We start from the raw sequence: 16311 nt of genomic DNA on the forward strand, positions 1-16311 counted from the left end.
TTTGTTTTTATTTTTTAAGTAAACAATTTTAAATTTAACGATTTTTAATGCTTTAAACATGAATTGGACACGACACCATATTGTGATCTTTGTTTTAACATTTTTCAGGTAATATGAAGATGTTATTTAATTTCTGATTTTAATAACTAGAAATTAAGCCTAATAATTAATTTATATTTTTCTTTTTTAACCTAATAAAATGTAATATTTTTAGTTATTCGTTGTTTCATGCTACACGGAAAACGTTTAGTAATATAAAAGATGATTTATCAAATGAGTGGACCCCTATTTCATGTAATAAATCGTGGCCTTGCCCTTTGCCAAAAGAGGTTTACAAAACTGAATAAACATTCTATATAAATTGCAAAACAATTTTTTTCTAACAATCAAAAAAATACATTTGGTATTTATTTTTAGAGATTTAAATATATTTAAAATAGATAGTTAAGTTTTAAATTTGATGTATTAAATTTTAATTATTTCAAAGAGATGGGCAGCACATAATATGTTTGGTGATTATAAAGATGCTGAACCTTTCTTGGGCATACTTGATACTGTGTTCATGTTTTCATATGCTGTGGTAAGATTTATTATAAAGTTTTTAAATATAAAAAAAGTTCTATAATCATTCTTACTGTGATTCTTCTTTTTATTATCAAGTTTATATTTGTGGTAACTTTAATTGGTATTTAAAAAAAGTAAGCTAACAATTTTTTTAAATTGACTGTTTTTCAGGGTTTGTACTTCAGCGGAATTATAGGAGATAGGTATTAATAAAAATTGCTTTAAGTGTTATTTTAAATGTTTAAATCTATAGAGTATAATATTGTAAAGAAATCAAATTAACTTTTTTGTGATAAAATGTTAAAAAACATTTTTTTAGAATTGATTTAAGAAAAGTTTTATCTTTTGGGATGTGTTCATCAGCTTGTATGGTACTTAACATTTTATTGACTTCAAATAATAAATCCTAACAGAATTTATTAAAAACAAAATAATAAAATTAACAACAAAATAAAATTGATTTTTATTCGATTATTTAACAACCAACAAAGGTGGGAACTAAATCGTTAACCGTTGATTAACAAATTTCACTTTTTTAATACAATTTAACTTTTAAGTTAAATTTGAAAATTATAAACGGACCTCTTAACTTTCGTTACATTGTGCTTCTGTTAGTTACAGTACGTTAGTACCAAAAATGTCTTAAATAAACGAGTTTTATGTGATTTATTGACATCTTACGAATTAAAAAAACGTTGTTTTCGAACAGAAATGCGCCACAAAAACGAATTAGTCGTTATAATATAGAGGTTTACTTGAAACTTGCCTTCAATAAGCAAAGCAGATGGACATGTTACTTCAATAAATTGTTTTTTTCGTTGCAACGTTTTAAAGATAACTTGCATACTTATATTGTAAAAGGTGGCGCAACAAAATAAAAACATGACAAATGTGGCGCAGTTTGGTTAAGTTTTTATTGGCTTCTTGTTGCGCCATAACGGTATGTTCGATTATAAAGACTGTTAAGTTTAATGGTACTGTCGACAGTAACATTTTTAAAATCAGTTTTGCATAGGCATTACATTAACCTAAATTTACTTAATAACCAGACTTAGGTAGTTTTAAAGTTTGGACGAAGTAAACGATATTTTTGTGCTGCGTAAAACTTCTAGCTTTTCCGCGTGAATTAAGTTTAATATCTAAAATAATCCTTTGTATCTTTAATAAAACGTGATTTCTGCAACTGGCCGTCTCCATTTTGTTTTGGAATACAAAAAGAATTATAACGCTCTCGGTAACTTTCGATATATTCGTGTTTAAGTAACGGAAGGGTGTAGTTTTATCGAAGTTTACGATTTCATTAACGGAACACCTGTTATAGAAGTTTATGTTTCAAGTAACGGTGCCCACCTATGACAACCAAGTAAAAATACTTTTTTTACATTTTTCGATATTTTTAGGTTTTTATATTTGGGACCTTAACTGAATGGACCCATTTTTATCAAAAACCATTCTACATTGTAATATGGGGTATTGGGGGATTTCTACAGTCAACAGGGTGGCCTAGTAGTGTAGCTATCATGGGTAACTGGTTTGGGAAATCGGGACAGGGTCTAATATTTGGATTATGGAGTGCATGTGCTTCAGTTGGGGATATTTTTGGATTGTTAATGGCAATTGCACTTAATAAATATGGATATGAGGTTTTAACTTGTTTAAAATTAATATCAAAATGTGGTATATATAGTATATGCTGTATAGTTTCCAGTAATACTGTGTAGGTGTTATGTAACATAATTAGTATTTTTGAAAGTTACAAACTAACCTTCAGAAATTGATACCATTCCAATTAAATAGTTTATATTAAAGCATTTACTTAATATTATTTTTAAAAATATTTGATTTTTTTGTAGGAGGTAATGTTATGTTCTTCCTTTGCTTTATGTAGTGGAGGAATTGTTGTATTTTTTGGTCTGGTTAACTCACCTACTGAACTTGGACTGGAAAGCCCAGTAAATAACGATGGAAATTCGGATACAAGTATAATTGCCCAACTTTATTATACACCAGGTATTTGTAAACAATTTTTTTTATCAAGATATTGTTTTTTTTAATGTGGAAAAGCCAGATTTACAGCTTTACCTTGACCTAGTTTCAGGTTGCCTTTTTTGGAATATTATAAACCTTTAATATAACCTCCACCAGTATTTATTTCTTAAAAGGCTAAAATTTTGAATTGTGACAAATTTTTAACCTAATATAATTATATTAGTTGAAAATGAGGATACTGTTGAAGAAACAACGTCTAATGACAAAGAGTTAATTTCAAGTGAAAAAACAAAACCAATCAATTTTTTTCGAGCTTTTTTACTGCCTGGTGTAATACCTGTAAGTAAATATTGACTAAATATTTGTTTACATTTATTTGGAAAGGTTGACTTTACAACCTAAACATAGAGTAACATCAGTTACTCTGGTTTCGAGTTGTCTTTAGCAGTTTAAGAAGTTGGCTAATAATTAAGCTGCTGATTAAGTGCTGGCTCAGAAGGAGTTTATACTGTTTATAGTGCTTTATTCAATGGGCAGTATAGCTTGATTGCAGTTGGGATCAAACCCAAGACCCATTACAATACTTTGATACCCTTATTTTACATACTATAATTATACTTAAGCAACACTATTAATAGTTGGCCCAGTATAAATGTGCTAAGTTTGCAAAAAAGATATTTTAATATTCAGCATTTTTATTTTTAGTATGCTTTTGCTAATGCTTGTGTAAAATTAGTCAACTATGCATTTTTGTTTTGGCTACCTTATTACTTAACCAATGAATATCACTGGGCTGACAGTAAAGCTGATGAAATTTCTATTTGGTATGATGTTGGTGGAATTATAGGTAAAAAAATTGGTAAAATTTATTAATATTTTACAAGAAAAATATTTCTTAAGGTAATTTCTCTTATTAATTTGGATTAAAATAATATTCCACTGTTAGTTAAAAGTATTTTTTGTACATTGTGATAATTTTAAATTCTTATTCTTTAGGTGGTGTTTTATTTGGTTTATTGACCGACTATTTTGGGACCAGAAGTCCAACTTTAATATTTATGTTGGTGGCTGCACCGTTTGCTATATGGGGATATCAAAGTATGATAAGTTAATTTAAAATAACTGTATTATGTTTTTTTTTCGTAAATATCTTTATCCTCGATGTGAAAAAGTCGAATGCGCAACTTAAACATAGAGTAACATCAGTTACTCCGACCCAGTCTCGAGTTGCCTGTGGCAGTTTGGGATATTTACAATACTTACATTGATTAAATCGCTCTAAAAATTAACAAGTTAATAGGTTGGGTTGACAGAATATCAAGGTTGACAGCATATCAAACCACAAAAGAAACTTTACGACTAAAAAAGGGTAGAAAATTTTTTCTATAATAGAGGGGTAGTTTGCGGTCTTTAAAAGAAAGAAAAGATATATCATTGTTGAAAAATTTTCTTTAATAGACTCCCCCAACAATGTGCTAATAAACAGTGTTTTATTGGCTGTGGTCGGTTTATTCATTGGGGGTGCATCGAAAATTATCGGTGCTGCTGTAACAGCAGATTTAGGAAAACAACCGGCTATAGGAAAAAGCACGAAAGCCCTGGCCACAGTAACAGGTTAAAAAAATATGTTTCAGAAATTAAAACAAAATTTTTTACAAAATCTAAATTTTTGATAGGTATAATAGATGGCACAGGTAGTGTAGGAGCAGGTATAGGTCAATTTTTAGTTGCAGTTATACAAACTAAACTAGGATGGCAGCAAGTATTTTACAGCTTTATAATTATGGTAAATCACATTATAAAAATATTTTAAAGTTTAGGCCTAAAGTTTAATTCAATTTTAAATTTATTTTTAAACAAAATTGATTTATTTAATAAAAAAAATTAATTCTGTTATTTTTTTTAGATTTTTTTGGCTGTTCTTTGCCTGTTACCAATATTTGTGAAAGATGTTAAAGTTTTTTGTTTCACGTTTATGGAAAATCGAAGAATTCGAAACGAAAATCGAAATATAAGCGAAACTTTACAAAATGAAAGCGCAAATAAATAATCCAAAATTTTCCTTACAATATTTTAAAGTGCAATAATTTATCTATACCAGTATAATTTTACTTAAAATGCTAATACTTCAACTTATTTTATGTTACTTGATATTATTGACTTTAAATTTACACTTTTTATTTTTAAAAACTTTTTTGTGTTATTTTTGTATATTTCTTAAGTTTTTATATTTTTTAAGTATTATAATCATTAAATTTTTATAGTTTTAAAGTTTATTACATGATTTAATCATAAATTTTACCGATGTCAAACAAATATTTTTTGGAATATTACTTTTATAATATTTACTTTAATATTATTAAAAAATAAGCCAGTTTTAAATGTATAAAAAAGACGAATAACCTATCCTCACAAATAATTTAAGTAAACAAGCCTTATATTAACACTTTTTTTTATATTAAACAACTTTAGTTTTAAAATCCATAACAAAAACTTAAAAAGGCCTTTTTAATTAATTAGGGATAAAGCCAATTACAAACTTTATCGGGAAATCCCCAAAGCAGAAAGCACGAGTCAGCTGATTTGTTTTTATTTTTCAAGTAACCGTTTTTAAATTTAACGATTTTTAAAGCTTCTTAAACATGAAATGGACACGACACCATATCGTTATATTTGTTTTAACATTTTTCAGGTAATATAAAGAATACTTATAACTTTAAAATATAGGGGTTAACCTAGGAACTAACTTACATTCTTCTTTTTACTTTTTCAAAATGTAACTTTTTTTAGTTATTCGTTGTTTCATGCTACACGGAAAACTTTCAGTAATATAAAAGATGATTTATCAAATGAATGGAGCCCCACTTCCTGTAACGAATCGTGGCCTTGCCCTTTGCCAAAAGAGGTTTCAGAAATTAATCAAATATTTTATAAAAATTCCAAATGAATTTTATATTATCCGGCAGCGTGGTGTAGTGGTAAGAACGCTTGCTACACCACATATGGGGTCGTGGGTTCAATCCCCACTGACTTCATGCTGTAGCGCTCTTGAGTAAGGCGCTATAAACGGTATGAATCCCTGCTGAGCCAGCACTTAATCTGCAGTATAATTATCGGGCAATTATAATCTATAATATCCCAAACTGCCACAGGCAACTCGAGACTGGGTTTGAGTAATTGATGTTACTCAATGTTTAAGTCACGCATTTAACTTTCCCACATCAAGGATAAAGATATATACAAAAAAAATTATACATTTTTAAAATTTAACTTTCGAAAATTCACTTTTTTATTGATTTTTGTTAATTTTGCAATTTGATATTTTTATTAAAAAAAATACATTTTATAATTGATATGTTTTAAATTTTGATATTTTTAAGAGATGGGCAGCACATAATATGTTTGATGATTATAAAGATGCTGAACCTTTCTTGGGCATACTTGATACTGTGTTCATGTTTTCATATGCTGTGGTAGGATTTATTTTAAAGTTTAAAAAAAATATCCTAATTATTTTTAGTTTAACTTAAGACTGTTTTTATGTTTATATTTTTTAAATTTTTTGGGGGCTTTAAAAAAAATTGAATTTACATATTTTTTAAATTGATTTGTTTTTCAGGGTTTGTACTTTAGCGGAATTATAGGAGATAGGTATTTATAGAAATTGCTTTAATATTTACTTCAAATGTTTAAATCTATAGAGTATAATATTCTATAGATATTAATTTAACTATTTTGTAGTAAACTGTTAAACAATTATTTTTAGAATCGAGTTAAGAAAAGTTTTATCTTTTGGAATGTGTTCATCAGCTTGTATGGTACTTAAAATTTTATTGCTATTAAATAAATACACCCAAACTTAATAAATAACCAACAAACTAATAAAGCCTAATTATTATAAAATTTTTCAAACCTATTTAACAACCAAGTGAAAATAATTTTTTATATTTTTTTTAGGTTTTTATATTTGGAACCCTAACTGAATGGACCCATTTTTATCAAAAGCCATTCTACATTGTAATATGGGGTATTGGGGGATTTCTACAGTCAACAGGGTGGCCTAGTAGTGTAGCTATCATGGGTAACTGGTTTGGGAAATCGGGAAGGGGTCTAATATTTGGATTATGGAGTGCATGTGCTTCAGTTGGCAATATTATTGGAGCACTAATGGCAACTGCACTTAATAAATATGGATATGAGGTTTTAAATTGTTTAAAATGAGTTTTTTTGTATATATCTTAGGAGCCGTGGGGATCGACCCAGGATGTATAATTTTAAGTAATACTGCCTGAGTGTTTTTGTAACTTGATTTGTCTTTTATAAAGGTTTAAACTCACCTTCAAAAAAAGATACCATTCCAATTAAATAGTTTATATTAAAGCGGTGTATCTCTCTATTTTCAAAAAAGTCTGTTTTTTGTAGGAGGTGATGTTATGTTCTTCCTTCGCCTTATTTAGTGGAGGAATTGTTGTATTTTTTGGTTTGGTTAATTCACCTACTGAACTTGGACTGGAAAGCCCAGTAAATAATGATGAAAATTCGGACACAAGTATAAATGCTCAACTTGATTATACACCAGGTATTTGTAAACAATATTTTTATCAAGATATTGATTTTAAGTGAAGAAACAAGTTCTACAACCTTACCCTGACCTAGTCTTGAGTTGACTTTTTCCTTTATTATTAGTGAAAAAAATTTGGATTGTGACAAATTTGTAAACCTTTTAAATTTTAGTTGAAAATGAGGATACCGTTGAAGAATCAACTTCTGATGACAAAGAATTAATTTCAACAGAAGAACCAAAACCGATAAATTTCTTTCGAGCTTTCTTGCTACCTGGTGTTATACCAGTAAGTAAATAGTTATTAAATTTACTTTTTTAAATTTATTTATTTTTGTGGGGGGTAGACTTTAGGAACCAAACATAGAGTAACATAAGTTACCCAAACCCAGTTTTGAGTTGCCTTTGGCAGTTTGTTATTTTATAAATGACATTTTCCATATAACTATACTGCTGATTAATTGTTGGCTTAGTTGGAGTTCATACAGTTTATAGTGTTAAACTCAAGTGCGCTACAGCATGATTGCAGTGGGGATTAAACTCAGGACCTATTAGATTATTTTCGTACCCTTGTTTTACATAACATATCATTTTATACTCATAGAAAACTGATCTTAGTTGGCCCAGTATAAATGTGCTATGTTTGCAAAACCAATTTTGAAATAATCAGCATTTTTATTTTTAGTATGCTTTTGCCTACGCTTGTGTGAAATTAGTCAACTATGCATTTTTCTTCTGGCTACCTTATTACTTAACCAATGAATATCACTGGGCTGACAGTAAAGCTGATAAAATTTCTATTTGGTATGATGTTGGTGGAATTATAGGTAAAAAAATTGAAAATAAACATTTAATATTGTTTTATAAGAAAAAAATGTTTTTAATTTATTTAATTTAACCTTCATTACTACATGAGGTTCTGTGTTCAAAGTGTCCTTATGCTGAAGCGCCCTTGAGTAAGGCGCTATAAACGGTATGAACTCCTGCTAAGCCGACACTTAAACAGCAGCTTAATTATTGGGTAATTATATTTTATAATATCCCAAACAGCTAAAGGCAACTCGAGACTGGGTCAGGGTAACTTATGTTACTCTATGTTTAGATCATGAAGTCAATCTTTTCACATCAAGAATAAATAAATATAAAAAAAAATAAATAATATGGTTTAAAACAATATTCCACTGTCAGTTAAAAATAATATTTTGTACATTGTCATAATTTTAACTCCCATTTTTTTAGGAGGTATTTTATTTGGTTTATTGACCGACTATTTTGGGACCAGAAGTCCAACTTTAATATTCATGTTAGTGGCTGCACCATTTTCTATATGGGGATATCAAAGTATGTTAATTCAAAAATGACTGTATTATTTTTACACTAGTAATTAAATCATTTTTAAAAATTGAAGAAATGTTTATTACCCATTATGTTGGCCTTCAGTACCCTGTTAACCAAAACTCCCATTGGTTAAGTCCCAAAAAAATGTATTAAAAATACCATAAAACTAGGTTGAAAATGTATCAGACTGAAAAAAACTCAAGAATAAAGCAGGTTTTTAAATTTTTTTTCTATAATAGGATAGAGTTTGAGGCTTTCAAACGTCAGAGATATATTTTAATTTAAAAAAAACTTTTTCTTTTAGAATCACCCAACAACGTGCTAATAAACAGTGTTTTAATGGCCGTGGTCGGTTTATTTATCGGAGGTGCGTCGAATATTATCAGTGCTGCTGTAACTGCAGATTTAGGGAAACAACCGGCAATTGGAAAAAGCACGGAAGCCCTGGCCACAGTAACCGGTAAAAAAACTGTTTAAAAATTATAAAAAGAATTTTTTTTACAAAGCTAGAAATTTTTTTACATAATTTGAATTTTTTTTAGGTATAATAGATGGCACAGGTAGTGTAGGAGCAGGTATAGGTCAATATTTAGTTGCAGTTATACAAACTAAACTAGGATGGCAGCAAGTATTTTACAGCTTTATTATTATGGTGAGTTTACCCATAAAAACTTTTATATGGACAGGCCTACAATTTATTTCGATTTTAAATTTAAAAAAATAATTGACATATTTTATATTTTTTAGATTTTTTTGGCTGTTCTTTGCCTGTTACCAATATTCGTGAAAGACGTAAAAGTTTTTTGTTTCACGTTTATGGAGAATAGAAGAATTCGAAACGAAAATCTAATTATAAGCGAAACTTTACAAAATGAAAATGCAAATGAATAATTTTTAATTTTCCCTGACATTTTTTGTGCAATAATTAAATAATTTAATTATACCTATATAATGTTACTTAAAATCCCAATACTTCAATTATTTCTTTGTTACTTGAATATTTTTGGCATTCATTTTAAACCCCCTTGCTGTTTTTAAAACGTTTCGCGTTGCTTTCGTATATTTTTTTAACTTATTATATTCGTTAAATTTGCATAGTTTATAACATAATTTAATCATAAATTTTATTAATTTATTTTCAGAATTATTTTTGGCACTTTACTTAAATATTTTTTTTTACTAATGTTTAATAAAAAGCCATAAATTAGTAAGGTTTAATAAGCACACATTTTAAGCTTTTACCTCATAATTGCAACTATATAATTAGCAACTAGCATATATGATTTGATTTCTAATTAAAGAATAACATGATTATAAGAATTAATGTGTTGAAAACTAATTAAAATTATTGTTTAACAACTGTGTTAGTTATTTTGCCTATTCCCTCAATTTCGCATGTTACAACATCACCCGCCTAAAAATTAATTATTTTAACTTTTAGTTAAAGTTTTTGGGGTTTTGGTGCTAAATTATTACCATGACATGAAAAAAAGTTGCCCAAAATAAAATCCTAATTCCAAAAACGATTTTGTACAAAAAACAAAGTAAACTTAAAAAAATAAATTATTTAGTTAAAAATAAAATCTTACCTTAAGAAAAATAGGTGGTTTTCGAAATACCCCAACTCCACCTGGGGTACCGGTCAGTATAATATCACCCGGGGTAAGGGTGCTAAACCTGGAGACCCACTCAATGCAAGCAGAAGTATCGAAAACTAATTGGTTGGTTATACTTTCTTGCATAACTACATCATTTACTAAACATCTGATAGGAAGGACATGGGGATCTAAAAATTAAAATTTTTTTGTATATATCTTTATCCTTGATGTGAGAAAGTTTGATTGCGCTACCCAAACATAAAGTAACATCAGTTACTCTAACCCAGTCTCAAGTTGCCTTTGGCAATATTTTATATTACAGATTTATTATGCCCTATAATTAAGCTGCTGCTTAGGTACTGGCTCAGCAGGAGATCATACCATTTATAGCACTTTACTTCCAGTAGCTACAGCATGACTGGGGATTGAAGCCAGGTCCTCGTGTAGTGTAGAAAGTGTTTTGACTACTACACGACACAGCCGGTTAAACTGTTTATTATAACTAGTCGATCCCCCACCCTACGGTCAAGATTTCCAACAGTAATTTATTTGCGGACCACAAACGACAGTTTTAATTTGTTTTTTAGCCTATAAATTGAACATGCATATATATTTTGTCCACTGAGCTCTATTATATACAGATTTAGTAAATGTAACAAAGTATTTTTTTTTAAATTAAAGTTGTCATTGATAAAAAAGGATTTTTTCTCCATTTTTAAATTTGCTATTAACTTTTTTAAGTATGATAGTTCATTTTTTTGGTTTAAAACAAGCTATAGTAAATACCTTCTCATTTTTAAAAATTTTGGGTAGGCCTATATATATTTAACCCAACACTTACATTTAAAAAATTCTACTATGAACATAGTGGTATAACAGGTTAAACAATTAATTTATTTAATCCTAAAAAAGTTTATTTATAATCTACTAATGTGGTGCAAATAAAAGAGTTACAATACCTTAAGGCCCTTTAAAATTAGTTAAGAAATTAAGTTTAAAAAATAAAAAATGTGTATTAAATGCCGACAAAACCAACAAAATTTTTAAAAACTCGCCAAAAATACAAAAATTGACATTTTTAAAAAAGTTTAAATAAAAATTACCTGGTATGCTATCTTTTGTAGCTAACACAGGTCCTAGTGGGCAAAATGTGTCAAAAGTTTTGCCCAACAGCCATTGGTTGAAATTTCTTTTCATCTGCCAATCTCTTGCGCTGACATCATTTGCAACAGTATAACCCGCTACATAATCCATTGCCTCACTGGCCTTAAAAAAGAAAGTATTTATATTTTTTGTGGCATAGAAAAATTGTTAAATGGTTCAAATAAGTTAACATGCTTTTTATGCTATTGAAAGGAAATAATTCATCATCAATAAACGGTTTATTGATACTCAATTTATCAATGATTTGTTTTAATAAAGGGTCAAATCCAGGGTAAATGTACAGAATCTGAAACTTTACTTTAGGACAAAACTGAGATTTTTGAACATACTTTTATATGTCTTCCCGTTTTTCCGATAACCACAGCTAATTCAACTTCCCAATCCACTGAATCACTTATATCTGGCAAAACTATATTATCCCCATTACCTGTTTATATAATAAAGTTTTAGATAGTAACATAGCAGTACAAATAGGCTTATATTTGTTTAAAAAATATTTTAAATATACCGGGTCTAAAAATTTACAAAAAAACACAAAAAAAATCATTTTTTTGGAATATTTTAAAATTTTAGAAGCCTAAATTTTACTTACCACAAATAGCAGTTGGAAATTTATTAAAAATGACTGGCTCTTTGGGGAAAGGGGCATTTTGTTCAATACAATGATCTTTGTAATTTAAACCAATGCAAATGACCTTAACAAAATTTTAATTTTTGTAAGTAAAAACTTATACAAATTGATTTTATTTTTAGCTATGTGTACCATAGCTTATTTTACCAATAAAGTTGTACTTAAAAATATAAATACATAATGTTGCTTACCTTTTGACAGTTAGTTATAGGAGCCAATATTTTAACATCGTCTTTTTTAATAAAACTTTTGCAATTGGCAACTATTCTACATAAAAAATAACAGTTAAACAAAGAAAACACAACTCAACAAAAACAAACTTTTTAGGGAGTTAACTACACCAGTTAACTGTATAATAACTTGAAATCTTTACCCCAAATAAAAAACAAATTTAGAATTTATTTGGAAATTTCATTAATATACTAACTTACTCTTTAGGTTTGTTTCGTAATACTTCCCCTCCTTTCAGGAAATCCACCATATTGCATGGAATATCTTCACCACTTAACTTCACAATTTCATTTTCCTTTATAGCTCCAATACTAAAACATTTAATTCAACTTTAAGATATGCAGAAGAGTAATTTTTATACAAAAATTTGTTTCATAGATAACTTGAACTGTATTTAATTTACGTTATAAAACTTTTTTTATTACTTTTGTCAAATAATATTTTTCAAAACTTACAAAAATATCATAAAAAACTTGACAAAAATATGGTTAATGCTATAAAGAATTTAATTATTTCATTTACCTTTGTTTTCCATCTTGGATAAATTGAACCAAATGCATTTTTCTACTTTGTATTTTACAAAATCCCTTCAACAAACCAACCAGGTTATTTTGCAGTCTGTAACTTTGCTGTAACACATGGCTGCACATACATTCACTAGTTTAAGGCTTTGTTTATTTAAGAATTTTCTATGCAAACAACAAGGAAGATTTTAAGGCACTTTACATAAAGCTACAGTATTAATAAATCTGATGCAAAACGCAAAAAAATTAAAGTGATAGCTTTTATTATAAGTGCATGTTATGAAAAAATATTGTGAATTCTTTATATGAGGAAAAAATAGTGGGTTACTGCTTAGAGCAGTCCAAGTAAGTAAAAAACAAAAAATGAATATGTGTGAATTTATTAAAAATAATTATTAATTTTAAAATTTATAAAAAAAAAAAAAAATTTTGACCTATTTTTTTGCAAGTTTTAGGTGCACAGTTAAACTAACATTAAGATAGGTTTAATTATTAACGTATTATTTATTGCAAACTAGTGTAAATGTTTAAGGGTAAAGGGTAAACAACTGTTGAACAACAAACATGTAAACTGCAAAAGTTGACACTTTACGAGGCACTTGTAAATATTTCAAAAACAAAATAATATGGCTCTTCAGCGCTTATATATTATTTACACAACAGATCAAGCTTTAAACTAAAAATACCCACAGTGTTATATTTAAAATTATAAATTTTTTTAAATTGTTTACTTTTTTTAAAAGTTAATTATAACCTGATTTCCGCATTTTGTGCAATTTTTTTTTGTTCGGCTACATTAAGTTTTAACATTTGATTTTTTAGCTATATAAATATGCACCATGATATAGGAATAAACATAAATTTCTTGAAACTATTTACAGAAAATAAATAAAAATATAACAAGACACCAGTTTGTACTAGGCTATATCAATAGTAATAGGTTTTTAAAATAAGAAACTAAATTGTTATATTACTTTCTACTGTAGTGAAAAAAAAGAATAAAAAATTAGTTTAAGTAAAGTAATATTCACAGAATAACCTTCATAAACAGCGTTGAAACTTTAAAATAAACAAGCTGAATGCATACAGATTTTAAAATTTTACAAAAAAAAATCTTAAAAAAAAATTAAAATTTTTTTTATTGAAATGCATCATTATCACTCTCCTCTGAACTTTGACCTCTGTTCAGGGTCAGCGACTCCAGTTCCCCGGTTTGGTTGTCATAGGTCACCCTCATGTTGCCCCCATTTGCCGTGCTTCGTCGCCTTAGTAACCCTTCTTTTGACCCTTGGATAGCCATGCGCAGTTCTTTTAATGATACCACCCCAACCAATCGCCCTATACTTGTAACGTAAGCATGGTCTAGGCCTAATAATGAGAAAAGTGAATGCACTTTGTGTAATGACGTACGTTCTACTAGCTGAAATGGTGAAGGGTCAATCTGACAGTCGTCTAAATTAACTCGCTGGTTATAAAAATCAACACCGTCATTCTCAGTTGTGTTTTTCTGTGAATTTGAATTTGAATCACTATTTTCTGCGACTACATCAACTAAATCTGCCCCAGCAGAATGATTGCGCTCGTGCCCATTTTTAAGGATGATTGTTTCGGTATTTGTTTCAATATTTAAAGTTAGATCGTCTTGTTTAAATCTCTCTTGTCTTAAATGTTCATCTAACAGATTTTCAAGCGACATTCTTTGCAAAGAACCGATTAAAATCATCGATTCAGGTGAATCAACTAGCGGTAAAGTCTTCAAAGTCGTCCTTTTTAATATCTCGTCCAATTCTTTATATGTTGAAGTGTAAGATATGAACTTGATATTTCTAACCATGAAATCCTGCACATAAACACTATACAGCTTTCTGTTGCTGGTTGTAAAGTCGGGTAAATAAGGTAGTCCTTTAATTTGAATGATGCTATCATATATAGAAGGTGATAGCCACTGCGAAATTGCATTTGAAATTAACACTGAAATCATTACAGGAAGAATATGTGATATCTGCCCAGTCAACTCGAACACAATAACTGACGTTGAAATTGTGTGGGTGACTGCCCCGGCTAAACTAGCAGCCCCGACAACCGCATACCCACCCGGAACAATCCTAAAGACCTGTGTCCCACTGTAAAACCCATCGGGGTACAATGCTGCCATGCTTTCACCCACTAGTCGGCCAAATGCAGCTCCAATTAAAAACACAGGCATGAACACGCCGGAGGGTACGGCTAAAGTTATTGCAACAGCTGTCATAAAAAAGTGACAGATTATAAATATCACCAAAGTTACATAAATATTAACAGTTGGGTGTTTCCACCCAGCTTGGACATCTGTTAACACATCTCCCTCATCGATGTAACCTAGTTTAGCCCACGTTTTGTTGTCAAACAAAGTGTCAAGTGCTTCTTTTGATGTTAATTCTCCAGCCATGAACTGCCCCAACCCTCTTGGGTATGTCATAGAACTTATTACAAGTGAAACAATAAGAGGGTAGATAAAGCGATTTCGTTGCAAAAAATTCTTGATTTTTTTGTGGTTTCGGTTCAAATTAACTATTTGGCGATGGGTGTAAACAAAAAGAGCACCAGCAAACCCAGACACAATTCCAATAGCTGTGAAACCTAGAAGTTCTTGCAAATCAAATGGAAACTCCACTCTAAAATTAGTCTTAAATAAAGCAGTAATAGTCTCTTCTTCTAGGTTCCACACTGCAAGTAACCTGAAGGCAAGAGCTCCACAAACTGCGCTAAAAAAGCCTCTCCAATAATTTCTAACAGCAAAATATGTCGAAGTTACTTCGATACTGAACAAAACCCCGCCAATTGGAGCAGCAAAATTGCAAGCCACGCCTACTGCACAAGCAGCTGCCAACATCTCATAATTCCTTGATTCATTTTCAAATGGTGATGTAAAATTGATTAAAAACTTGTTTAGAAGCGTAGCGACAATACTCGCAATATGTACAAAAGGCCCTTCTTTTCCTATAGGTAGCCTACTACCTAGAGACGTTGTAAGTCCGATCATTTTTGATACGAGAACTCGAAAAGTTAAATATTCGTGTAAAACGACTCCCCGCATTATTGTTTTCATTTCCGGTATGCCAGACCCAACTGCTTGTGGTGATACAATGTGAACAAAACCGACCGAAAATGTGATAAAAACAAGAGGAAAAAGTACCCAAGCTAAGTATTGTAGCACTGCATATTCTTGAAGCTCTGTGTATAGCCAGTAATGTGCTTTCTGGCATTTTTGTATGGTGTAGTCCATAGCGAAACTTAGCAATGCCATTATGATACCTAGAAGTAATAAAAATATCCATTCTGCACCGATGCGCTCTAAACACCAGTTCTTACACAGCAAGAACTTTTGTTTAAAATTTCCCCAGCATGAAGTTTCATAGGAATTTATCTTGTTTTTCTTTTGCAGCATTAGCACTTTTTCTTCTTTAATTCTTTGTGCTTGCGTTCTAGCAAAATCACTAAGCTCCGAACTGTATTTTCCGTACATGAGTGTTGGCTCATAATCCATGTGTGTCTCTGGTTGATCCGTCGCCGTTGATAGCCTTGGTTTTTCCATTGTGATGTCACAATTACTTAAAAATTAAAACAATGAACCTATTTTTCCTGTAATGAAAACAAACAACAATTAACATTTTTTAGAAATCAAAATGAATGAAATAAATAAAGATTAATAAAATTTCTTTTTTTGATTTT

General features: G+C 29.5%; 4 protein-coding genes across 4 annotated transcripts; 2 read left to right on the plus strand and 2 right to left on the minus strand.

Moving 5' to 3' along the window:
- Window positions 1-58: 58 nt before the first annotated feature.
- LOC145745896 (sugar phosphate exchanger 3-like) lies at window positions 59-4603 on the plus strand. Its single transcript, XM_082564077.1, has 13 exons — window positions 59-108; window positions 215-329; window positions 488-580; window positions 736-767; window positions 884-935; window positions 1965-2207; window positions 2418-2574; window positions 2777-2892; window positions 3259-3400; window positions 3550-3651; window positions 4012-4167; window positions 4230-4339; window positions 4460-4603. Exons 1-13 carry the CDS (start codon window positions 59-61, stop codon window positions 4601-4603), a joined length of 1512 nt encoding a protein of 503 aa, XP_082420203.1.
- Window positions 4604-5120: 517 nt separating this feature from the next.
- On the plus strand, window positions 5121-9788 carry LOC145746256 (sugar phosphate exchanger 3-like). Its single transcript, XM_082564495.1, has 13 exons — window positions 5121-5245; window positions 5344-5458; window positions 5934-6026; window positions 6173-6204; window positions 6320-6371; window positions 6511-6753; window positions 6976-7132; window positions 7288-7403; window positions 7800-7941; window positions 8354-8455; window positions 8757-8912; window positions 8995-9104; window positions 9200-9788. The coding sequence occupies exons 1-13, from the start codon at window positions 5196-5198 to the stop codon at window positions 9341-9343; spliced, it is 1512 nt and encodes a 503-aa protein (XP_082420621.1). The 5' UTR covers window positions 5121-5195; the 3' UTR covers window positions 9344-9788.
- LOC145746257 (oxaloacetate tautomerase fahd2, mitochondrial-like) lies at window positions 9489-12760 on the minus strand. Its single transcript, XM_082564496.1, has 8 exons — window positions 12599-12760; window positions 12277-12387; window positions 12037-12112; window positions 11807-11909; window positions 11544-11641; window positions 11154-11316; window positions 10042-10238; window positions 9489-9866 (listed from the first exon to the last, which is right to left on the minus strand). The coding sequence occupies exons 1-8, from the start codon at window positions 12724-12726 to the stop codon at window positions 9798-9800; spliced, it is 945 nt and encodes a 314-aa protein (XP_082420622.1). The 5' UTR covers window positions 12727-12760; the 3' UTR covers window positions 9489-9797.
- A 254-nt stretch (window positions 12761-13014) lies between these two features.
- Window positions 13015-16216, minus strand: LOC145745109 (chloride channel protein 2-like). Its single transcript, XM_082563103.1, has one exon. The coding sequence runs from the start codon at window positions 16172-16174 to the stop codon at window positions 13739-13741; it is 2436 nt and encodes an 811-aa protein (XP_082419229.1). The 5' UTR covers window positions 16175-16216; the 3' UTR covers window positions 13015-13738.
- Between the last annotated feature and the right edge of the window lie 95 nt (window positions 16217-16311).

The sequence above is a fragment of the Corella eumyota genome, chromosome 3 (assembly GCF_963082875.1).
Source record: "Corella eumyota chromosome 3, kaCorEumy4.1, whole genome shotgun sequence".
NCBI lineage: Eukaryota > Metazoa > Chordata > Ascidiacea > Phlebobranchia > Corellidae > Corella > Corella eumyota.